Consider the following 26,545-nt stretch of genomic DNA (forward strand, 5'->3'; position numbering starts at 1 on the left):
GAAATACTGACTGGGAGCAGGTATATTAATAATTTATTTACAAACAGTAAAAATTTGACTAAACATTCATGTTCCCCCATGTCACAGAAACTATGAAGCTGAATATTCAACAAACGTATTTAGTTAAAAGCATGCGCAGAGCACACCTTCCCTATGGTCATGTGCGCTACTTGCCTTAAACAAAGGGAGGGAGACAGAACTTCCCACTATATATTTAAGATAGTTGAAACTGGACATCAGGAAATGGGAGAAGCAGCTGCAGTTTCTAAACTAATCAATCATGGCAAAGTGACTTTTGGCAATCTGAATATGGTACACTCCACCCCTCTGCCGCAGGATAATATCATCTTTCATTAGAATTCTTAGGATAATAATTCTTAGAATACATGCCCACTATTGTATTTCTTGATTTTCCTATAAGTACCCGAAAGCAATTGAATTTCAAAGTAGCATATGGTGACACTTTGATAATAAATTTATATTGTGCTCTTTATGACCAAGTTCTTTCAAAGACATTTCCTGCCTGGTGACAAGGTTTGACAAAAGGTGGGTGAGTGGGGAAGGCAGCCTCGTATGTAATGAGGGACAGTCAACACTTAATTAGAATTTTGTAGTAATGATTGTTAGTAAGAGCACCACTAGCAGTTGGTGCTAGTATGGGAACCCTCATTCAGTAGGTACTTAGAAGAATGGGGATGTCAAAAAGTAAATAAATAGCATTGAATTGCATTAAATGAGATTCTGTGGGAATACGTAATTGAGAAATTCAGAACGGCTCAATTGATATTGTGACATTACTAAACTCCTCAATCTGATGTACCCCTTTCACTCGTTTGTTTATGATGGCACCCAGAATACTGCATACAGATAAGTACACTAATCTACTTTTTTTTCCCCTAGATAAACAGGCAGTACTGCTAAATTTCGCACTTTTCTTTGTCATTAAGATAAATGCCATAATAACAATACCTTCCAATAGATGGGTGTGACTGAAGAGCAACTAAATTTTAAGTGGTCTAGGCAACTATACCCACACTTTGGACGCGTTAGATGATTATTTTCATTGTTTTTGGTTGTTCAACAGCAACAAATTGCCTTGAAAGAAAAGGAATAATTTGATGCTATGTTAATTGTGATTTGGGAGCCACATGCTGCTGTGTACTGAAGAATACATGCAAAGAATACTTAAGAGTAGTTTAAGAGAAGAGGATCCAAACCAATTGTTCTTTAGCCTGGCATACTTGTTACACTCCTGAGTGATGGGAAGAGTGATATACGAAAAAACTGCAAGCTGAGATTTGTTGTAATAAAATCAAACTAATTTGGGGGGACAAGAGCTTTTGAACAAATTATTAAATACTCATAGGTTATGGTGATTCTGGTGTCACACCTCTCCACAGAAACATCCCATAATGGGGTATGTTATGAAGATGCTGAAAGAGGCAAAAATTGTATGCAAGTTTCTTTTTTTGCAAGAGCTGCTTTCTATTAACTTTTTCTCTTTTTTTTTATGCTCAATAGGTTGAGAGTAAGGTGCAAAATGAAGATGAGGATGATGTTGAAAGCAACCTGTTGCTTCCTGCAGGTCTCACTCTTCGATGGGTGACTTTCATCCTAAAGATTTACAGAGCAGAGGATGTTCCACAGAGTAAGATGGGTTTTCGTGTTGTAGGGGAGATCGGGGTAACTTTGGTGACAATGGTGTGTGTGCAATCAAGATGGTGGTCTCTTGCATTTCAGAGTCAAAAACAGGTTTAAGATTCACTAGATCAACATATGTTGTGAAGTTTGTTCTGCGGCAGCAGTACAGAGAAATACATTTTTTAAAAGAAGCTTATAAATTGCAATAAGAAATAATATATTTAAAATTAAATTAAATAGAGCAAAAATAATGAGATAATGTTCATTGTCCATTTTGAAATCTGATGGCAGAGGTGAAGAAACTGTTCCTAAAATGTTGAGTGTGTGTCTTCAGGCTCTTGTACCTTCTCTCTGATGGCAGTAATGAGAAGAGAGCATGTACTGGGTGATGGGGGTCCTTAATGATGGATGAGGCATCACCTTTTGAGGATGTTCTCTGCTGGGGAGGAGAGTGCTCATGGGGAGCTGACTGTTTATAACCCTCTGCAGTTTTATTCTAATCTTGTGCAGTAGTACCTCCATGCTGGACAGCAATGCAACCAGTTAGAATTTTCTCCATGGTACATCTATAGAAATTTGCTAGAGTCTTCGGTGGCATGCCAAGCCACCTCAAACTTCTAATGAAATATAGCCACTGCCAGCCTCCGTTCATAATTGCAGCAAAATGTTGGCCCATTTGAACATAATTGACACTTGGTATCCTCAGAACTCAAGGACTTTGCATAATTAGTTCACTGATAACGTGGATCCAACAGGGGTTGAAAGCAGCTCTGTTATTCGGAATCAGAATCACATTTATCGGCATATGTCATAACATTTGTTAAGTCTGTTAACTTTGCTTCAGCAGTACAACGCAATACATGATAAATATAGAAAAAAATGGAATTGCAGTAATTATATATCAATATTAAATAGCTGAATTAAAATAAGTTGTGAAAAAACAGATTTTTTTTAAAAGTAGTGAGGTAGTGTTCATGGGTTCAATGTCCGTTCAGAATTCTGATGGCAGAAGGAAGAAAGCTGTTTTTGAATCGCTGAGTGTGTGCCTTCAGGCTCCTGTACCTCCTTCCTGATGGTAACAATGAGAAGTGGGCTTGTCCTGGATGGTGGGACTCCTTAATGATTGACACTGCCTTCCAGCCTTGAAAATGTTTTGGATACTATGGAGCTAGTATCCATGATGGAGCTGACTAATTTTACAACTTACTTTTTATTGACATTGTAAATTTAGTCTGCTAGGCTACCAAATTGTTCCTGTCGCAGAGTTGATTTGATACTGTCACACTGTCTTCCAGAGATGCACCTGTTTATCTTGCCCTTGTCCTCCAGCTGCCTCACCCCAGCTCTAGACCAGCAGTAACACCTTTCTTGCATCCAGTGCTGGCTAGTATTGAGCATTTCTACTGCCCCATCCAAACCCTTCCTACTCTACAGGCCCTTCCTCAGAAATGAACTCCTTTTCTGCATTTCACCTTGCTGTTCTTGAGTTTCAAATGTACATTACCACCCAAATGTCTTCTCAACTCTTCAATTTATATTGATTACTGAAAAGAAGTCTGTCACAGAGGCTGTTATAATAGGGCCAACGTTGCCTTGTATATTCTCTTCCCAACCCATTTTGCTCTGTCTGCAGCTTCAAGTCGCCAAATTGCTTGGTACGGCCTGATCTCTTTAACCTGTGCCTGATTTTAACTTGACCATATCATCTTAGTTTGAGAATGCCTAGTTGTGTTAGCTCCTACTTTAGTCCATGCTACTGTTGCACTAAACTAAGTAGTGTTCAAGATTTAGTCTGTTTAACTTTGTATTTGCTGATTAAAATTTTGTATCTGGGTTTAGTTGTTGAGTTTATTGCACTCAAATAACATTGTAGTGACATAATTTTGCTGTTTGCTTTACTCCATTTCAGTGGACGATGCCTTTGCAGAAAATGTGAAGTCACTTTTTGGAGCAGGAACTGACAAGAAGAACCTTGTGGATCCATTTGTGGACGTTAGCTTTGCAGGAAAAAGAGTGAGAATCTCCCCATACCCATATTCAGTGATGTCATTATACAATTTCTAAACGCTGCAAATTATCTTCCAGCTGTAATACTGGCTCCTTCTTCTCATTTAAGCTTTGCACAAAAATAATTGAGAAGAATGCAAATCCTGAGTGGAACCAGGTCCTCAATCTTCAAGTCAAGGTAGGATCTGTTTCATTTTATTATCTGCAATTGCTTTGTGTTGATCATGTTGAATCAGTGGCCATGTCCATTTTTGAGCCATGTTTTTTCTGTGATTTCATGCTTTTTGTTAGTAAGTATTTTAGAAATGGGCATGGGGAACTCTGGAAAGAACTTAGCATCCACAAATGGATTTACGTCTGTAACATTTTTTCACGTGGGCAAATTAAATACCGTGGGGAAAATGATACCATTATGACAGGAAGGCAATGAATATTCACACATTATTCTTTAGATCTTTTTGCTTTTGCACCTGACTATCAATTTGTATAGTATTGTGCTAAGGTCTTAGGCACCCTAGATTTTTTGATATGGTGTGTCAGATAGTATGGCCTCCACAGAGCCCTGATCACAACATCATTACCTGGAGAGACAGAAGCGAGTGAGACAGCCAAAGTTGCTGAAGAACTGTGTCAAGTTCTTCTAAGGTGCTTGAAACAACCTACCTGCTGATTTTCCTATAGAACTGCACAGTGTACCAAAGAGAACTGATACAGTTTTAAAGGCAAAGGGTGGTCACGCCAAATATTGATTTGATTTTAGTTTTTACTGTTTACTGCACTTCATAATACATTTTTTGATATTTAGAAACTTTTCAAGTCATTATATTTGAAAGCACCTTCACTGTACAGAATTTTTGTATGTGACTTTTTCACAGTACTGTATATTCTAGATGAAACAATAAGGTTTTTCAGAGTACTTGTTACATTAGACTAGCTACGTGTATTTAAGTTCCCAGATTGAAGTCATGGGTTCTGTCATTTGGCATAATCTCCTTGTTCATATTTACACCAGACATTGCATATGTAAACTCTTGAAGACAAAATGTAAGTCTTTCCCTCCCCAGGCACTTCAGTGTTGACACGGAAGAACAGCATAATTATAGCACGATTAGTTTACAAAGGCAATGCTCATCAGTAAAGAGTAAGTTGAGATTGAAATATTTGAAGAGGATCTAACACAAGTAGTCAAACATCAGCAGCAGCAGGTTCTGAAAGTGGCTTGTTGCTGAATGTGCAGCACATGTCCTTTTATGCTTCTTTCCAAAAAATAATATTATTGTTAAGTTTTCTATCAACAGAATTAGTGCTGTGTAATGATAGGAGCTCTACCCATCCCATTCACTGGTAAAACTCAGCATTTTCTCAATCTGCTTGACTTGAGACTAATTTTGAACTCTCTTATTTTACATGATGTTGGTTTTGTGTATTTTAAGTTCATTGCTTTATTTTACCTTTCAATTCTATATTTGATCTGAAACTATATTTGATACAAGTGGCTTGCTAACCTAGTTAAGGCATTTGTTCATCGGTATTAATCACCAAGCAGAAACTATCCTAAGAAAAGATCGCAACTCTGATAACTGAAGATCATACCATAATTGTTATTGTATGCAAATAATGAAATAGCACTTGGCTGGGGCTAACAAAATTTAATATCGAATCCAAAATCAGGATCCTTGTGGAAATGTTTTCACACAATACCTGCAATTATCCTTCCTGTTTACATTTTCGCTGATCATTATTTGAGCCATGGTGTTCTAAAAGCAAGTGGAGTAAAAATGTGAATGTCATCAAATCAATTGTGTAGTTTTCATAATTATAATCTAGTACACAACTGATTTGATCTACTTCAGGAGGTTTTGATTAGATTCTTGTTTGCCATATTCTGCTATTGAGTTAGCTTTAGTTACAGCATTGGGTACGTCACCTGTGAGACTTCTGATTTAGATTGCTGCTAATTAATCTGGCTTTGTCATTGAAACAATATTAAATTCTACGTTGCTGGTTGTCTTAAGAAGTCTGTGCATCTTTAATTTTATTGATCAAAGTTCAAAGTAAATTTATTATCAAAGAACATGTATATCACCATACTGTACATGGCTGAGATTCATTTTCTTGCAGGCATACTTCGTAAATCCAATAACCATAGTAGATCAATGAAACACCACGCCAGCGTGTGCAAAAGACAGCAAGCTGTGCAAATACAAACAGAAAGAAATCATACATAAGTAAGCAATAAATATTCTGACTATGAGGAGTCCTTGAAAGTGATTACATAGGTTGAGAACATTTCAGTGATGGGACGAGTGAAGCTATCCCCTTTGGTTCAAGAGCCTGATGGTTGAGGGGTAATAACTGTTACTGAACCTGGTGGTGTGGGTCCAGAGGCTCCTGTACCACCTTCCTGATGGCAGCAGCGAGAAGACAGCATGACCTGGGTGTTGGAGTCCCTGATGTAGGATGCTGCTTTCCTGCGACAACACTTCATGTAGATGTGCTGAAGAGTGGAGAGGGTTTAACTCCTGATGGACCGGGCTGTATCCACTACTTTTTGTGTGATTTTTCCATTCAAGGTGTTTCTATAGAAGCTGTGACGTAGCCAGTCAATGTACTTTCCACTGCACAGCTATAGAAATTTGTTAAAGTTTTATATATCATGTCAAGTCTCTGCAAACTCCTGAGAAAGTAAAGGCTCTGCTGTGCTTTCTTCGTAATTGCACTTGCATGCTCAGCCCAGAACAAGCCTTTTGAAATGATAACATCTAGGAAATTGAAGTTGCTTACCCTCTCCAAATTGGATTTCCCTAATGGGGACTGAACGTGGACCTCAGGTTTCCTCTTTCTCCAGGAGTCAATAATCAACTTCCTGATTTTACTAACATTGAGTAAGACGTTGTTGTTGTGGCACCACTCAGCCAGATTTTCAATCTCTCTCTATATATGCTGACTCGTCACCATCTTTGATTCAGCCAATGACAGTGATGTCATCAGCAAGCTTGAACATGGCATTGGAGCTGTGCTTAGACACACAATAGTAAGTGTAAAGCGAGTAGAGCAGGAGGATAAGCACACAGCCTTGTGAGGCACCTGTGCTGAGGGAGATTGTGGAGGAGATGTTGCTGCCGATCTTTGCTATTCTGAATATTTCTCAGAGCGGCATGTCTGAGAAATTGAACAAGAAATTGAGCAAGCAAACTCTTTGTAGACAAGGTTTGATGGTGATTGTTAGATGCCTCGTCATGTTTGGATACAGGTCAAAGTTAAATTTATTGTCAACTGCACAAGTCCACTGATGCACAGGTGCAAAAGAGAAACTTGCAGCCGCCTCACAGACTCATAGTGTCATACAAGTTACTCGTCATGTTATGCTAGATGGATTTGATTAACTGTATTGGTTATGGCATACTATCCTAATACACAAGGTCACCTTTGACAAGTGTACTTGCTAATGTATCTTCTTGCTAATGTGTCTTTCACACTCAGCAGTTCAGACTGCTGGCTTTAACAATTGGAGCATGACTATTATTGATTGCAGCCTGAGAGATGCAGATGCCATCCAGAAGGTCACCAAGGAGTTGGAAGTTTACCTCACTAGTGTGGACATGCCAGGCTTACCTGCCAAGGCTACCAGCTTAGCATCCTCCCCTGCATCCTCTGGCCAATGCTGGTACATGAAGTACATGATGTTAAGGCTCTTGAAAGGAAGATCAATGGCTACCTTTGAAGATGGCTGGGCCCCCCCCCCCCCCATAGCCTGAGTAGCCTTGCTGTGTACAGGAAGAGGAGTAAACTGCAGCTTCCCTTCAGCAGAGTTTATGGTTTCCCATACAAGAGGATTACTGCAGTACAGAGATTCCAACAGCCCCCCCCCTCCAAAGTCTCCACATCAGGCACTGAGGTCCAGGCAAGCAGTTAAATGGAGGGCCCAGGATGCAGTGGAGATGGCTGCGGCACAGGGATCTGGTAGGAACAGTGGTGTCTGGTCAGCTGGGGCTGGACAGGTTCCTTTCCAACCTGCTTCGATGGGGCCCAGGGCAGGGACAGATGCAAAATAGTCCAGGCAGAGGTGCAAGCAGTCGTTAAGGAAATGCGTACAATCAGGATGGTACGTTTGTAGCAGCAGGGAGTTTGGACAAAGTGGGAGGGGTTGCCGAAACAGAACATCTGGTCCAACGTCTGGCAGTTCATGACTCAGGCTGTGTACAATGTCCAGTGAACCTTTTTTCTTGGGGCAAAAGCTAGGCACCATCATGTCCTCTCTGCCCTGGCAGAGGGACCCTGGAACATATCCCAAAAGCCCTTGGAGAAGGTCGCTACCACTAGCGTCAGGTGCTAAAGGCAGTGGCTGAAAATATCTCCTTGGCCATTAACAACAGTAAGCACCTCTGCCCCTGTCAAAGCTGAAGACAAATCACAGCCTCCGCCTAGATCACCAGCAGACTTGCTAGCCGTGGGGTCTGACTGGCAACCAGAAGTCGATGTTGGCAAGCTATTTAAGTTCCCTGATTTTATTGCATCATTATCACTGAGGCCTGACATTGTAATTCTGTCAGAAACCTCAAAGCAGGTGATCATGGTAGAACTGGTAGTGCCGTGGGAAGAGCGGATTGAGGAGGTGTTTGAGCATGAGAAGGCCAAATTCCAGGAGCTAGTGGAGTAGTGCCAGAGACAGGGGTGGAGGGCGCATTGTGAGCTGATAGAGGGGAAGTGCAGAGGTTTAACTGTCCGCTCACTCTGCAGAACGTACTCTCTCCTTGGCCTAACAGGGGCTACAAAGAGAAGGGCCATCAGGACTGTCAAAGCGGCTGCCAAATATGCCTCCAGGGGGCTATGGATCAAGAGGTTTCCCATAGACTAATGCTGCTGGGTCATCCCTGACTGGGTCACCTGGGCGAGAGTGTTTGATGTTGGAAAACCCTAAACACCTGATGATCTCGGCTTGCATCTCTGATCATGTGTCCCCGTGCATCCCAGAATGCATCTCAGCATCAGCTGTCTTTGAAATTTCCAATACCTGCTGCCCTGTTCAAGTTCATTGGTTTTCCAGCAAGGGCAAGATCATAGGCTAAATACTTCAGATGTTAGGGCAGCACAGTAGTGTAGTGGTTAGCATAATGCTTTAGAGCACCATCTGTAAGTTCAGGGTTCAATTCTGGCTGCTGTCTGTAAGAATTTGTATATATTCCCCATGACCATGTGGGTTTCCTCCAGGTGCTCTGGTTTCCTCCCACATTCCAAAGACTTGCGAGTTAGGGCTAATAAGTTGTGGGCATGTTATGTTGGTGCTGGAAGCGTGGTGACACTTACAGCTGCCTCCAGACAACATTCTCCATGCAAAAATTGCATTTCACTGTATGTTTTGATGTACATGTGACAAACAAAGCTTATCTAATCATCTTCAGATGTGGAAATGTGAAATAAAATCCATAATACTCAGCTGGTGGTCAAAATATGCGATGAAAGAAAGTAGACACTTTGGATCGTTGACATTTCATCAGAGCAGAGAACAGTTGAGAAACTGCTTTTAAGAAACCATGCAGGAGGAGAGCTTAAATGCTAGAAAAGAACAAAAAGGAAAGGTGAAGGTACAGGAGAGACTCCTAAAAAGAGTTGAGTGATTCCTGGGATAAATGATTATACTTTAAGAGTATGTTGGAGCGTTCAAACCCTTTGGAGATGGAGTGAGGGAAAAATCATCAAGTAAGTAAAATATTGCGGGATCTGAGCAGAGTGGCAAGCGGGTTGAGGGTTTGAGGATTGGAGCTTGCATAAAACAGAGGATGATTTAAGAGGACATTAACTTTTTCACATAGTGTGTGGTTGGAATCTAGTTGTGGATGTGGTGCAGGTGTGTTCCATTGCTGCTAAGCGGACATTGGGTGAATGCATATTGGAGAAAATATTACAAGGCTCAAGAGCAGGAGTTGTGGGTTGAAACTGGAGTCTCTGTGGTTGAAAAAGGACACAAACACATTGGGCTGAGTGGAAGTTTTCTCCATGTAGTTGTGCTGTCTTTCAGTGAAAGACAATAACAATGGAAATTTGTGTGGTGGAAAAAAATTATCTCAAAGGAGTAGAAGTAGGATCAGAATAATCTATACTATGGGTTGGACCATGGCCATTCTCCTCTTAAGTACTGAATCTGGTATTCTAAAAATATTCTACATGTGATTTTTAATCTGGTGCTTTTGAATCAGATTGGTAGATAGCTTGTACTGCAATGAGAGTCAACTTGTTTGTACAAGATGTGTTTAACTGGTTATCTGGTCAGTAATGAATGTTAAAACTGTTTTTTTAATAAGATGGCAATAGTAAATGTAGAATAAATGAAATAGTATAATTTTCTTTCTTGTCTTTCAGTTTCCGTCCATGTGTGAGAAATTGCGCATGACTATTTTCGATTGGTGAGTGTGCAAGAACAGTTTTAATGTTGATTTTAATGTGAATGATTAGCTGCAGGTAATTTTGTAAAAATGCATTGACCAGGGGTCAAGTTATCTTTGACCAAGTCACTTTTGAAGTTGATGCTGAAATACAAGGAAGCACAGAAGAGGTGAGGCAGGAAACCACACCTTTATGGGAGAATTACAGAACTCTGCATTTACTCAAAGGTTGGTTTGCTCCAATAAGTCCATTGCCTCAGAAAGTGATTGTTACTTGCAGGTATACGCATGTTGCAAGAAGCAAACAGATGAGGAACTTTATAGTATATAAGGAATCCACTGTGTATTTTTGTCTTATTGCTGATCTTTCAGTGACAATTTATTATGGTGTGGAGAGTATGCCATTTTCCTTTAATGACCATCAGAAATCAACAAATTTGTTAAATTGTTCACTTTCAAATTTGTTTTAAGTAGTAGGAGGAGGAGTGTGAATTCGCAAAAGGAATAATAATTGATGAACAGAGTTGGGGAGGGAGGCAACAAGTTGCAATTGTTTATAAATATGGATAAAGTGTTGTTGTTCAGGAAATTCCTTCTCCCCGTGATGACCCTGGACTATAGTAGGAAGTCCTTAAATTGTATTTGCAAGTGTCGAATGATATATTATAAGAAAAAAGGTGAAATGAATTGCCCAGGGCCAAGGGTACCAAAGGGAATTGCCCATGTTCAGTTACTGATCCTTAAGTCCCAGACCTGTGCAGTCATTGTGAGTCTACATTCTGCTGAAGGGCATGCATTAGTGTAGCCATAATTACTAGTCACTAGTTTGGGAGCAGAACTCGGTGTTGCTAAGTATTGTGTGTGACATGTGCTCACCAGGTGATTCTGAGTTGTAACCTATTGTCTGATCATTAATTGGCATGGAGCAGATGTTTAACTATTTCTGATTGTGTGGTAGAAATGGCATGGACTACTATGTTCTCCATATAAACATTACTTATGGCAGTGTATCATTACCATTCTTTTAAACGTAATTTTAGGGTGTTTTTGTTTCCATCTTTGTTCCCTCTTGCTGAATAATATGTACTGCAGTGGTATTAGAATTTCAAAATCTTTGTTGCCAATAACATTGAATAAGACAATTTTTGCTTATAACCATATAACAATTACAGCATGGAAACAGGCCATCTCGGCCCTTCTAGTCCATGCCAAACGCTTACTCTCACCTAGTCCCACAGACCCACATTCAGCCTATAACCCTCTATTCCTTTCCTGTCCTTATACCTATCCAATTTTACTTTAAATGACAATACCGAACCTGCCTCTACCACTTCTACTGGAAGCTCGTTCCACACAGCTACCACTCTCTGAGTAAAGAAATTCCCCCTCGTGTTACCCTTAAACTTTTGCCCCCTAACTCTCAACTCATGTCCTGTTTGAATCTCCCCTACTGTCAATGGAAAAAGCCTACCCACGTCAACTCTGTCTATCCCCCTCATAATTTTAAATACCTCTATCGTCTCCCCTCAACCTTCTACGCTCCAAAGAATAAAGACTTAACTTTTTCAATCTTTCCCTGTAACTTAGGTGCTGAAACCCAGGTAACATTCTAGTAAATCTTCTCTGTACTCTCTCTATTTTGTTGACATCTTTCCTATAATTCGGTGACCAGAATACTCCAAATTTGGCTTTACCAATGCCTTGTACAATTTTAACATTACATCCCAACTCCTATACTTAATGCTCTGATTTATAAAGGCCAACATACCAAAAGCTTTCTTCACCACCCTATCTACATGAGATTCCACCTTCAGGGAACTATGCACCATTATTCCTAGATCACTCTGTTCTATTGCATTCTTCAATGCCCTACCATTTACCATGTATGTTCTATTTGGATTATTCCTACCAAAATGTAGCACCTCACACTTATCAGCATTAAACTCCATCTTCCATCTTTCAGCCCACTCTTCTAACTGGCCTAAATCTCTCTGCAAACTTTGAAAACCTACTTCATCATCCACAACACAACCTAACTTAGTATCATCTGCATACTTACTAATCCAATTTACCACCCCATTATCCAGATCATTAATGTATATGACAATCAACATTGGACCCAGTACAGATTCCTGAGGCACACCACTAGTCACCGGCCTCCAACCTGACAAACAGTTATCCACCACTACTCTCTGGCATCTCCCATCCAGCCACTGTTGAATCCGTTTTACTACTTCAATATTAATACCTAATAATTGAACCTTCCTAACTAACCTTCCATGCGGAACCTTGTCAAAGGCCTTACTGAAGTCCATATAGACGACATCCACTGCTTTACCCTCGTTAAATTTCCTCGTAACCTCTTCAAAAAATTCAATAAGATTTGTCAAACATGACCTTCCACGCACAAATTCATGTTGACTGTTCCTAATCAGACCCTGTCTATCCAGATAATTATATATACCATCTCTAAGAATACTTTCCATTAATTTACCCGTCACTGACATCAAACTGACGGGCCTATAGTTGCTAGGTTTACTCTTAGAACCCTTTTTAAACAATGGAAACACATGACCAATACGTCAATCCTCCAGCACCATCCCCGTTTCTAATGACATATGAAATATTTCTGTCAGAACCCCTGCTATTTCTACACTAACCTCCCTCAAGGTCCTAGGGAATATCCTGTTAGGACCTGGAGATTTATCCACTTTTATATTCCTTAATAGCACCAGTACTTCCTCCTCTTTAATCCTCATAGTTTCCATAACTTCCCTACTTGTTCCCTTTATCTTACACAATTCAGTATCGTTCTCCTTTGTGAATACCAAAGAAAAGAAATTGTTCAAAATCTCCCCCATCTCTTTCGGCTCCACACATAGCTGTCCATTCTGATTCTCTAAGGGACGAATTTTATCCCTCACTATCATTTTGTTATTAATATAACTGTAGAAACCCTTCGGATTTATTTTCACCTTACTTGCCAAAGCAACCTCGCATCTTTTAGCTTTTCTAATTTCTTTCTTAAGATTCTTCTTATATTCTTTATATTCCTCGAGCACCTCATTTACTCCATGCTGCCTATATTTATTGTAGATATCTCTCTTTTGCCTAACCAAGTTTCCAATATCCCTTGAAAACCATGGCTCTTTCAAACTTTTAACCTTTCCTTTCAACCTAACAGGAAGATAAAGATTCTGTACCCTCAAAATTTCACCTTTAAATGACCGCCATTTCTCTATTACAACCTTCCCATAAGACATTGTCCTAATCTTCTAAATTCTTTCGCATCTCCTCAAAGTTAGCCTTTTTCCGATCAAAAATCTCAACCCCTGGGTCCAGTCCTATCCTTCTCCATAGTTATATTGAAACTAATGGCATTGTGGTCACTGGACCCGAAGTGCTTCCCAACACATATCTCTGTCAGACAGACAGACATACTTTAATGATCCCGAGGGGAATTGGGTTTCGTTACAGCTGCACCAACCAAGAATAGTGTAGAAATATAGCAATATAAAACCATAAATAATTAAATAAAAATAAATTAATCAATCCAGGTGGAAATAAGTCCAGGACCAGCCTATTGGCTCAGGGTGTCTGACACTCTGAGGGAGGAGTTGTAAAGTTTGATGGCCACAGGCAGGAATGACTTCCTATGACGCTCAGTGTTACATCTCAGTGGAATGAGTCTCTGGCTGAATGTACTCCTGTGCCTAACCAGTACTTTATGGAGTGGATGGGAGTCATTGTCTAAGATGGCATGCAACTTGGACAGCATCTTTTTAGACACCACCGTCAGAGAGTCCAGTTGCACCCCCACAACATCACTGGCCTTACAAATAAGTTTGTTGATTCTGTTGGTGTCTGCTACCCTCAGCCTGCTGCCCCAGCACACAACAGCAAACATGATAGCACTGGCCACCACAGCCTCGTAGAACATCCTCAGCATCGACTGGCAGATGTTAAAGGACATCAGTCTCCTCAGGAAATAGAGAGGGCTCTGACCCTTCTTGTTGACAGCCTTAGTGTTCTTTGACCAGTCCAGTTTAGTGTCAGTTTGTATCCCCAGGTATCTGTAATCCTCCACCATGTCCACACTAACCCCTTGGATGGAAACAGGTCACAGGTGCCTTAGCCCTCCTCAGGTCCACCACCAGCTCCTTAGTCTTTTTCACATTAAGCTGCAGATGATTCTGCTCGCACCATGTGACAAAGTTTCCCACTGTAGCCCTGTACTCAGCCTCATCTCCTGTACTCAGCCTGCATCCAACTATGGCAGAGACGTCAGAAAACTTCTGAAGATGTTGCAGTAGTTGAAGTCCGAGGTGTGGATGGTGAAGAGAAAGGGAGACTCTCTGATGGAGGAGTTTTGGTGCCTGCCCATCTAAACTGGGAGTGAGGTTGGATCACTCTAAGTTCAGAGCCAATTTGGAAAGGTCAAGAATGGCTGTGAGCTGGGCGGTGAGGCCTAGTCCCGAAGTCTATTGCTGTGGCTGGATCCTGGTGCGAGACATGATCCAGTGTTTGGACGATTTAAGTACCAGCCCAGACTGACTGGAAAGGCAGGCTGTTGGCATTTGAAGCAAGGGTTGGGCCCATTCTGCTTGCTTTTCCATGATGTTCACCTCTCTCTCCATGGTTTGAAATGCTGTTGCTTGCTTTTGTTGTTTGCATGGGGTTTTCTTTTTTAATTGGGTTCTTTTTGGGTTTCTTGCTTTGTGGCTGCCTGTAAGCAGACAGATCCCAAGGTTGTACAATTTATACATTCTTTGAAAATAAATGGACTTTGAATCCTTTGATGGATCTCGGCCCAAAATGTCGAATGATTATTTCCTTCCAGAGATGCTACCTGACCTGCTGAGTTCCTTCAGCATTTTATAGATTAAGCATAGCTTATGCACAATTTTTACAAGGGGGGAAAATCACTAAAAATGTCCATTTTAATGCGAAGTGATCAGAGTGGTATTAGTGTTGATTTTAAGATTTTGTAATTTTGTTGAGAAACCAAATGGTTGGAGAGAAGAAGCTGTTCTTGAATCTGGTGATGTGGGCATTAACAGTGACATTTAAAAACCTGATAACCATCTTTTAGGGATCGGATCACTGGAAATGATGCAATTGGGACAGCATTTTTGTACCTCACCAAGATAGCTTCATCTGGTGTTGAAGTTAAAGGTTTGTGCCTTTCTTTTCTCCTTTTATTGTACTGTTGCTGTTAATGTACAATTCATCTTCCCAAATCTGACAATGCCTCAGTCAAGCTATAATGTCACCATTCACCAAAAAAGATGCAAGGAAAAATCTGTTAGCATTCTCCAAAAAGACACAAGGCAAAAGATGGCCTCCATCATTGGAGGGATGTTAAATTTTTCAGTGCAGTTTATATTATAGAGGACTTGTAGAGTAACAATTTGGTGTCATTTCACCTATCAGTAAGTCTTAACCTGACATCATTGATCTTCCAGCCAAGTATTAATTAGGCCCAAGTCTACTTAGCTTCTGAAATTGGACTACAGTCATTTGGCAGGTAGAATGTGTACCAATTTAGTTAATGCTGATTTTGGAAAAAAGAGGGGAATACTGAATTGAAATATTTACAAATAAGTTGCTATGGCAAATAAACTCTTGTCGGGCTTCCAACTGGGTACAGGTATTGATGTTAACAGAAGTTTCAATGACAGACTCTGTCATCTTCATCCCTGTGAAGATGGCAGAGTTTATCATCAAAAACCGGTGAAAAGTTTATTCATCATATACACTGGTCCTTTTTCAAGCTACCATGGCCATGGCTTTCACATTTCCCTTTTATTTCTTCTGGTCTCTTCATCCTCCATTTTACAAATCTCCAGAAATCATGGATTAGAATGTCGTTACATATTTTTCCATAGTGTGGTATTGTCAGTTTATTTTCAATAGATATCACAAGCTGCATTTGTATTCCATGTTGGATTATAAGGTTCAACGGTTATAGGTCTTCTGGTGTAATAATCCACCATGTTTATTCTATTCTATTCTAGTTAATTTTGAAACAAAACTTTGAAAACAGTAATTTTCATGTTTCTCTGCTAAGGTCTCGAAGTTGCCCAGGCAATACAAAATAGATTATTTGTTCGGTGTGCCTTTCATCTTGTAGTATAAACGTTTGATTTTAAAATTGTAATATTCTAGGTGTTTCTGCTGTTATGCAATTCAATTGCTTTCTGGTGTAAGCTCACTATCCAGCATTTTGAGCTCTCTTTGTATCTGGATCCAAGCTTGACTATCTGAGTCAGCTCTTCACACCCTGATGCAGTTTTCTTTCAGAGAATGGAAACTTGGGCAGCCTGTTTGTTCACTTCCACCTTCCCCACCCCCAGCAGCGCTGAACTGCTCTTCCCTCACCGCTCCTCTCCTTCAGGCCATGTTCCATCTTGCTAAACATGACAGCTTCCTGATTTTTACACTCCACTGTTTATTAGGGCAAGGTTCACTCTTTGATCCCCATCCCCAACCATCAGAGCTCAGCTTTCCTTCTGCCGCAATACCATTGCCCCCACCCTCCAACCTCCTTTACAGTTCTCACCAACCAGTGCTAGGTTCTGATGCTGCCAGCATTTTGAATTTCCAGCATCTGCAGATTTCCTCATGTTTGAACATTCCTTCCCAATCTTGTTTCATAGTCTGAGTGCCATGTTTTGAAACAGAAATTCGCATGTCTTGTTGTTAAAAGTTCCCAGCAGGAGGCTAACAACCAAAAATTACTTACATCCTCCTTTTGTGGCTCACTGTGCATCTTTCTGGGGGAGCTAACATTTCTAGGCCAATCCTCCTTATCATGCTGGTAGTCTTGGGTTACATCAGAAAGAAAATAATAGGCAATAAGTGAGATGCTCTGCAATTCAAGCAGCCCCCGTGAGTGTGAAATGGAGGTATTGTATTTGGTTGATGGTCTTTCAGAACTCTGGTCTTGCATCAAATCCTTGTTATCAAGAAATACACTGAGCTTCTCAGAGAAAGATGTACAGCAGAGAAACTGCCCCATACCCACATACAGTGGCTATGGCAACCATCAAGTATCAGTCTATTCTAATCCTATCTACTAGCACTTGGTTCATAGCTTATTAGGCCTTGGCAAGTCGGGTGTTCACCCGGATGCATAAATATTGTTGCACTTCCTGTCTCTTCCTCAGATTCCCTTTCCCTTTTTTTTTACAGCCCCACCTGTCCAGACTCCTTCTAACACACCCCCCCCCCCCACTGAAGAGCTTCCTCTTCAGTATAATTCTGGCCTTTCATGCGGTTCCCAGAGCAGTGCTTAAATTTCCAATTGTGGGCTAGCCACATTTTATAAATGTGTACAGTGAGCTCCTGCTCTTCATTTGGATGGTGATTAATGAAGCTTAGAATTTTGTACGTCACCTTCACCATCTTGTCATCTGCCACCTTCAGGCATCTTTGGGTATTGTACACAAAGGTCCATTTGTTCCTCCAGCACTCCAGCACTCCCATCATGGTATGTGACCTATGGTATGAATCCTCAAAACCTTAATGTTATGATGGTATATATTTATCTGTGGCCTTACAGAGAAGCTCAGATGGAAGTTTTTGCACATGATTCTGAAGAAAATTAATGGAGAATATTTTTAAGTCATAGAAAATTGCATACAACTTTGTGTAACTACTCTGTTAGATTTTTGTAGTGTACCATTGAGCATTCAATTCAAATTCCAACTTGCAAAAGCTTTTTAACTCGTGAAAAAACATCGTAGACTATTTTCTATAAAAATAGAAAATTCAGAAGTGCACAGGGACTTGGGAGCCCTTGTGCAGGATTCCCTGAAGGTTATCTTGTAGGTTAGGTCTCTAGTAAGGAAGGCAACTGCTATGTTAGCATTCATTTTGAAAGGACTAGGATATTAAAACAATAATGCAATGCTGAGGTTTTATAATGCATTGATTCGATCACATTTGGAGAAGTTTTGGGCCCTGTATCTAAAGAAGAATGTAAGTCTAGAGAAGCTCCAGAGAAAGATTAGGAGAACCATTTGGGGAATGAAAGGGTTTACATATGCGGACCAGTTGATGGCTCTGGGCCTGTATTCCCTGGAGTTTAAAAGGGTGGGGTGTGGATCTCATTAAAACCTAGTGAATATTAAAATTTGTGGATAGAGTGAAGAGGATGTTTCTGGTAAAGGGAGAGTCTAGAACCAGAGGGCACAGCCTCCGAATAAAAGGACAACCCTTTAGACTAGATCAGGAACTTCTTTAGCCAGAGGGTAGTGAATCTGGCTGTACAGGCCAAGTCATCAGATTTACCTAAAGCAGAGTTTGATTGTTTTTTTTATTAGTAATGGTGTCAAGGGTTATGGGGAGAAAACTGAGGAATGGGGTTGAGAGGTGAAAATAAATCAGCCATGATTGAATGCCAGAGCACACCCGGATGGCCCACTTCTGTTCTATGCCTCAGGGTCCTGTTCTCCTTAGTGGTGATGTAGATAAGATTGGTATCTAGTCATCATAATCCATTTTCGTACATTTTGAGAAACACAAGAGAGTTGAGATGCTGGAATCCGGAGAAAAAAATGAACTGAGGAAGTTGGGCTGAATTGGTCAAGGGAAAAGGGTAGCCAATTGTTTCAAGTCAAGAGCCTTTGTTTAGACTGAAGAACAGATGAAGACTGTTCACTAATGTGGACTGTCCATAGATACTGCCCAATTTGCTGAGTTTATTTTGAATGGACACTGCTAAACGCAATAACAAGACAAATGGACAAATGAAGAGCGGTAGGGTAGTGGTTAGCGCAACGCTTTACAGCAGCTACGTTCCAGGTTCAATTCCCGCCCACTGCCTGTAAGGAGTTTGTACGTTCTCACTGCGATCATGAGGGTTTCCTCCGGGTGCTTTGGTTCCCACCCACAATTCAAAGAAGTACCGGTTGGTAGGTTACTTGGTCATTTTTGCAAATTGTCCAGGACTGAATGGGGTGGGTGGTATTAGTGTGGCTCGAAGTGTTGGAAGGGCCTATTCTGTGTTGTATCTCAATGAAATAAAGTAAAAACAAACTTTTCTGACCTGTTTGTACCAAAGACAATTCTGATAAATCACTCCTATGCTTTTTATTTTAACTGCATTTGGAGTACCAGTTAGGCGAATTAGCTATTTGGCAGGGCCTGGTGCTTTCTAAACATCATCTTTTTTCAGAATCCCTAAGAAACCTTTCTCTTGTGAAATGCATGTCAATTTATAGCTGTTCTGTCAGATAGAGTGCAGTAGCAACTTGCAAATTACCCACACCATCCCAAATAACTTCATGGTTGAAGATTCCACGATGTGTATCGCATCCTGTGTGTAAAAGGGCATGGAGGTCTGGTCCTTCGGATTTGCATGGGTATGTCTGCACTCCATGGTGCTGCAGTAGAAATGTATTATGAAACTGGTTTTCTGTAATATCTACAACATTGTAACTGTTATTTTGAAATGTTCTAACTTGTTTTTGTTTCCCTACAATCCAGATGATGAGGGAACTGGGGCTTCTCCAGCAAATGAAGGTTCATTTCTTGGTCTATTCTTTGAATTTCCACTGCCAAATATAACATTTTAGTGCGAAACAGGCTAATGATCTGGCATATACAGAGTTCATTGCTGAGTTAGGTAAATTTGCCTCCATAACAAATAATGCGAAGATATTTGGCAGTGGATGTTTTCACACATGGCTACTGGACTTTAGCTGTTTAGCTGGCTTGGCAAACTTCTTTTTTTTTACTTTTGCGTGAAAGATTCCTAAAAATATGAGCAACTAACATTTCAGATTTTGTTGTAGGCTCAAATATGCATTTAACTGGTAAGGTTATAACCTCCTGAATACCTTGCTTTAAAGTGCCCAAACTGCGATCAAAAAAAGAAACTAAGTATAACTTGGTAGCTTTTCTTGTTTTAAGCTATGTACCACCAAACAATAATCATTTTTTTATTCCTCTCCTTGCTTTTCTTTTCCATGGCTGGGCATGGTAACTCTGTATAGTATAGTAGTTGTTTTTAACTGGCAACCTTCCAGCATCTTGGTCAACTAGCCAGAGATAAATGAACCCTTCCGCAATACGTGCTTCAAACTGCATGACATTTAGGAGTTGAGTGTTTGATCACTTCAGTATTTTTACTTCACGACTGTTACGGAAATACAGTGGATTCCAGTTAACTGGGACACATCAGAACCAGTACAGTTTGGCCCAATTAAGTGGCTGTCCTACTTAGCCAAAGTTCCATGGAAGTAGTTAAAAGGTATAATGAAGACAAACCACCACTTAACTGAGTAATAGATTTTGTGCTTAAATGAAATGCAGAACAAATTCTACCATAACCGATATGACTACAGTATTAAAAAACTTCTTTTGATGGAAATCGATGGTTATCGATGGAAAAATTAATCACTATCGTATTCTTTTGATTGACTAAGTGAACCAAATCAGTGTAGATAATGGGCTGTCTTCATTGCTTTCCTGCATCAAGTCAAAATAAAAAAACAAAATGATCAAAAATCACTGCTTTTTGAATTGGCATCCATCAGCCCAAATGGATAATATAACACAGGAACATACAACTTGAAGCTATTTTTAAAAATTGTTTGCTCCATAATGTCTAATGGTCATCTCTGGCATCTCCAAGTCTGAATACTGGAAACCACAATGGGCAAAATTGTCATGCTGCTTATTTCTCACCAGCTATCTGTGACAAAAATCACTGCTTTTTGAACACAAAAAGCACGCAAGGGGCGAATATTTAAAATCTGTTTACCCTAAGTATGGTGTAGTCTAATGGCCACACAAGTGTACGCGACTGAAACTGTGTGGCAAGAGCCTTCTGTCCCAGTTAAGCAGCCTAATGTCCCACATAAACAAAGGGAATCCTGGCTATTTTCTCCATTAGTTTTTGTTCTTTAAGTGTTGTCCCAAATAGGTGGCTGCCCCAAGTAACCAATAGCCTAATTAACTGGAATCCACTTATTGTAAAAATGATGAAGGTAATGACAAATCCAGTTTGGTTGGCATACACGTTCTATGGGTTATTGTAGAGATCACTTTAATTCATGGTAGCCATTAATACTGACCAAATGAGGTCAACTATTGTAATTTAGTACATCATTGTCTCAAAATAGATACCCGGGAAGCTCCTTGCCAATTGTCTTCTAAAGTGCTTGAGATTTTTTTTTACTGTAGCTTGTTCAACTTCAACTTCCTACTATTCATTTCACTTAAGTTTATTTTTTTTTAATATATTTCAATTTTGTTGACCATAAATTTGTTCTGTCAATTTTTTTAAAAAATCTGACTTGCCCCATTTTGAAATACTGAGTTAAACCATGCTGGCAAAATGCATACTGATCCTGCATGCTTTGGCCTAAAGCTATTTTTCTTGCAGCCATTTTGTTCATTAATTAACTGCTTATAATACTTAGCTAAGTCTTGTTCTTTCACAGAAACCAATTTTTTTGAAAAGCACAATTAAGAGATTACAGGATTAGACACAGTTAATATTAACTACTTGGGTTATTAATCAAAGAGTGCATCTTCCTGAGGTAATTCTTAGATCACTTTTTTTTAAAGTTTTCACCAGGCTTTTGGTCATTAACAGAAATACTTTTTACTTAATCACTTGCACCTGGCTGTAACTGCCATTAATTTATTCCATGGAATGTCATTTTAAAATTTGAGATATGGTAGAACTGATTCAAGTATCTATCTGTTATGTATCTGCTCTCCCTAAGTTACACCATCTCCTGGCAGACTTTGACTTAGACCATAAGATTTAGGAGCAGAAACAGGCCATTCAGCCTATCGAGTCTGCTCCACCATTCAATCATGGGCTGATCCACTTCATCCAGTCATCTCCACTCCCCTGCTTTCACCCCATACCCTTTGATGCCCTGGCTAATCAAGAACCTATCTATCTGTGCCTTAAGTACACCCAATGACTTGGCCTCCACAGCTGCTCGTGGCAACAAATTCAACAGATTTACCACCCTCTGACTAATTTCTCCACATCTCAGTTCTAAAAGGACAACTTTCAATCCTGAAGTCATGCCCTCTTGTCCTAGAATCCCCTACCATGGGAAATAACTTTGCCATATCTCATCTGTTCAGACCTTCTAAGTTCTGATTTCTCTATTAATGATTTAGAATCTCATCCTTCAGTATATTTATCATGTGGAATTCAGTACAAAATGTTTGTGAGTGAATGCCATTAATTGGGTGGTTTCTACAAGGATTTGCACTCTTGGTTAAGAACACCAACAATTTTCCACTCTAGAAGCCCTCAATATCCTGTAAAGTGGCTTGATCCATTACCTAGATCCAGCATCTGGAAAAACTTGGGCCATATATGTTTTATACGTGTGTTTCAAAATCAAATTTTAGAATTTTATGTAAACTGTGTCTAATCCTTTTCTTGTGAAAATTCTATGGTAGCATCAGAAGATTTGCTTGCTCAATGAAGTTATGCATGAAAAGTTAAACTTGGTTGATAGTGACTAAAGCAAATATTTGGGTACTGGTTAAATTATTTCATTAAAGCATTTTTGGTTTTTTAGCCATTTTTTTTGCTTCAAGTTTTCCCCTTTGAGCTTCAGACTTAGATTCGGTTTACGTTGATTTGAATGCAGGTACTTGGGAACGGATTATATGATTCCACTTTCTATTTTTGAATTTTTGCTTCAGGTTTTTCCGAGGGCTTTCAGACTTTTCATCTGCTGTAAGGGGGTGGAGAACAAGCCATTACTTTCCTACGCCGCTATTGGAAGTGATAGCTGGAGAGCAGAAGGCTAGCAATTCCAGAAAATGTATCACACTTCCTTCTATCCCCACCTTCACTGAGTTGGAAGGTGCTGTGATAGGAAATGGAATGATTAAAAGTGATGGACACAAATAGAAGGCTGTTTGGTGGCATAATTTTCAGAGATTATGATTTATCTCCCTGTTTGCTTCAGAATTTTAACTTTTAGACTTGGTTACAGAGGCAGGGTAAGGAGTATGTTCCTTTTTAATTTTATTTTCAGTATTCATTCTGTTTGATTTCTTGCCAATGTAGTTAGTAGGGTCTGGCAGTAAGTTTGGTAAAGTCATAGATGAGATCTGGAGAGTCTTCTCTTCATTTACTTGCATAGAATCTATTTTACCACTGCCACACTGCACAATTACACAATCTGTGCACACGCTAACAAACTAACTTGCACTAAGAATTTTTAAATGAATGCTCTAGAAATGCCAAGGTGGCTTGCTGATCATTGTGTCTTTTGATAGAGGAACCAGGAGAGGAATCAGCAGGATTTCTTCCTGCTTTTGGCCCTGCTTTTATCAACTTTTATGGAAGCCCCAGAGAATTTACTGGCTTTCCAGATCCCTATGAAGATTTGAACCTTGGAATGGTTAGTAAGAATACTATAACTCGCTCTCTGATCTCACTGCAATGTGTAAAGATACCTAATAATGTAAATGAGAAAACTGCTTGTATGCGATTATGCTCCTTTGTATTCAGCTGCAGAAATGACTGTATTCAGCTCAGAAGCATTAAGTTTTTGAAGACCTGTGACATGTAACAATTCTTTGTGACAACTTACTCTGTGGGAGCCATGTAAGATGACCTTGATGGTGCTCATTTGTGCAATTTTGCTATTTTTTTTTCTTTCGATATGAAGCTTGCATAACATAAGAAATATGCCGGAAAATTCTGCTGATTCATTGATATCCATGAGCGGGTTCTGATCTGTATTAAGGAGGGAATTTGAATATAACTACATAGAAGCAGACTTGGGCTCTGTAGCCAATCAAATCTGCTCTGCCATTCAAGCATGGCCAATGTGCTTTTTTCCAACCATATTCTCCTGCTTTCTCCCCGTAACTATTAACTCCTTTGCCAATCAAGAACTTATCTCTGCCTTAATTGCACCCAATAACTTGGTCTCCACAGCTTTCTGTGGCAAAGAACTCCACGGATTCACTACCCTCTGGTTGAAGAGGTTCCTCCTCGTACCAGTTTTTAAAGGGCTGTCCTTGTATTCTGAAGCTGTATTCTCAGATCCTAGGCTATTCCGTTACTAGAAACATCCTCTCCATGTCCACTCTTTCCAGGCCTTTCATTACTGAGGAGGTTACAATGAGATTGCCTCCTTGTCCTTCTGAACTCCATTAAGTACAAACCCAGAGACATCAAACACAACTCGTGTTAACCCTTTCATGTCTAGGATCATCCTTGAGAACATCCTCTGGACCCTCTTCAGAGCCAGCATATCTTTCCTTGGGCAGAGGGCTGCCTGAGCAATGCCTTAAAGCTTCAACAGTACATCTTTGGAGATTGTACTGTAGACTGATAATGTACTCTGGAGAGTGTGCAAAGGTTCTTTTCGTTTCTGGCATGGTTAGAGGAATGGCTGACAGGCAGGGGGCAGCGAGTGGGAATAAAGGGGGCCTTTTCTGGTTAGCTGCCAATGACTAGTGGTGTTCCTTGGGGGTCCATATTGGGACTGCTAATTTCACACTGATTTGGATAATGGAGTTGGCTTTGTCACAATTTGCGGATGATATGAAGAAAGGTGGAGGGGTAGACATTGCTGAGGAAGCAAGGCGATTGCAGCAGGACTGAGACAAGTTGGAAGAATGGGTAAAAAAGTGTCAGATGGAATACAGTGTTGGGAAATGTATGAGAATGCATTTTTGTAAAAGGAACAATAGTATGGATCATTATCTAAATGGGGAGAAGGTTCAAATGTCAGAGTTGCAGAGGGAATTAGGAGTCCTTGTACAAGGCTCCCAGAGGTTAATTTACAGGTTGAGTGTATCGTAAAGAAGCCAAATACAATGTTGCCATTTATTTTGAGGAGAATAGAATATAAAACCAAAATGATGATACCAATGCTTTATAAGGCACTATTCAGGCTGCACTTGGAGTATTGTCAACAGTTTTGGGCCCCATATCTTAGAAAGGATGTGTCGTCATTGGAGAGAGTCCAGAGGAGGTTCACAAGGATGATTCCAGGAATAAAGGGGTTAACTATGAAGTGCATTTGGCAGCTTTGGGTTTGTACTCACTGGAGGTTAGAAGAATACAGAGGGATCTCATTGAAACTTACCGAATGTTGAAAAGATTAGATGAGGTGGATGTGGAGAGGATGTTTCCTATGGTGGAGGTATCTGGAATTAAAGGACACAGCCTCAAAATTGAGAGGGCAACGTTTTTAGAACAGGTAAGGAGGATTTTTGTTTTAGCCAGAGGGTCGTGAATCTGTGGAATGTTCTGCCACAGATTGTGGTGGAGGCCAAGTCTGTGGGTATATTTAAGCAGCAGTTGATCATTTCCTGGTTGGTCAGGGCATCAAAGGATATGGTGAGAAGGCAGGTGTATCGGGCTGAGTGGGATCTAGGATCAGCCGTGATGGAATGGAGGAGCAGACTCGATGGGCTGAATGGCCTAATTCTACTCCAATATCTTATGGTTACTCTTATTTATGCTAGTAAATTCTGAACAGTCTCAGCACTGCTATTTGCAAAAGTAACCTAAGCAAGCCATTGAATCTGCAGCTGGTAATATGAATTGGTGCCTGTGTTAGATTACAAGAAACCAGTGGCCGAGTTCCCATCAATCTTTGCTGTTCACTAAGTGCTGACCTGATACCAGTGTGATCATCATTTTATTGATCAGACAGTAGATCATCAAATCACTGATAAAGTCAGTCATTTGAACGTCTGGTTTGCTATGTATTTTCAGTCACAACAAGTTCATTTCAGTGTTTGGGGAAGGTTGGGGGGGGGGGAAACTGTCACACAAAATCCTCAATTTTTATTTTACTTCTAGGGTGAGGGCCTTTCATATCGTGGCCGACTGTTAGTTGAACTAATCACTAAACTTGAAGGTAGTCCAGAGAAGAAGGTGGAAGACATACCAAGTGATGATGTTTTGGTTGTACAGGTTAGTTAATTAATAGTGGTTATTCTTTGTAAATCCATTGGTCTTAGAGCATTCTAACAAGCACCATAATAAAAACTTGGACTCTGGCCGCAAGATCTGCATGAACTAACTTTCTATAGCCCAGTTCACTCTGTCCAAAATAGCTGGAAAAGTTGCTTATGTTGCTTGCTTCGACAATCCCCTTTGACAGAGAACAATACTCTTGAATTTGCTTTTCCTCTTCTCAATTTGTATCTTTTATCTTGATCCTTGTTGGCATTGTATTGTCAAGTGGTAAATAATTTGATAACAGTATTGACAAAAGTGATCTAATTTTCAGTTCTGAAATATCCTATTCCTTTTCAAAGTTTTGTTTGTTCACCTATTGTAGTATCCAATGTCAAGCTGGCACCCTATGAAGAATCTTTTTATAGGGTGGCACAATGGGGCAGTTTATCTCATGGTATTGGATTTGCTGATCATGAAGTTTGAAGCTCAAACACAGAATTTAAAGCCCATTGGATATAAATAGCCATGAGTACTTTCATTGAAGAGAGAGTATACTGTAAATACCCGATCTTCAAAAACTAGTTACTTTTGT

The 26,545-nt window shown here is 40.0% G+C and overlaps 1 protein-coding gene across 5 annotated transcripts in view; it reads left to right on the top strand.

Moving 5' to 3' along the window:
• LOC132379550 (myoferlin-like) overlaps window positions 1-26,545 on the top strand; it is a 263,587-nt gene that overhangs the window by 63,993 nt on the left and 173,049 nt on the right. For 3 of the 5 annotated variants that reach the window (XM_059947586.1, XM_059947583.1, XM_059947585.1), the window contains exons 12-19: window positions 1,522-1,648; window positions 3,551-3,654; window positions 3,758-3,826; window positions 10,009-10,052; window positions 15,124-15,206; window positions 19,524-19,559; window positions 23,304-23,428; window positions 25,852-25,965. In XM_059947586.1, the coding sequence (XP_059803569.1) occupies window positions 1,522-1,648; window positions 3,551-3,654; window positions 3,758-3,826; window positions 10,009-10,052; window positions 15,124-15,206; window positions 19,524-19,559; window positions 23,304-23,428; window positions 25,852-25,965 (702 nt within the window). The remainder of the gene's footprint in view (window positions 1-1,521; window positions 1,649-3,550; window positions 3,655-3,757; window positions 3,827-10,008; window positions 10,053-15,123; window positions 15,207-19,523; window positions 19,560-23,303; window positions 23,429-25,851; window positions 25,966-26,545) is intronic. The other 2 variants (XM_059947584.1, XM_059947587.1) reach the window with 1 other exon arrangement.

This window comes from Hypanus sabinus, chromosome 22 (assembly GCF_030144855.1).
Source record: "Hypanus sabinus isolate sHypSab1 chromosome 22, sHypSab1.hap1, whole genome shotgun sequence".
Lineage (NCBI taxonomy): Eukaryota > Metazoa > Chordata > Chondrichthyes > Myliobatiformes > Dasyatidae > Hypanus > Hypanus sabinus.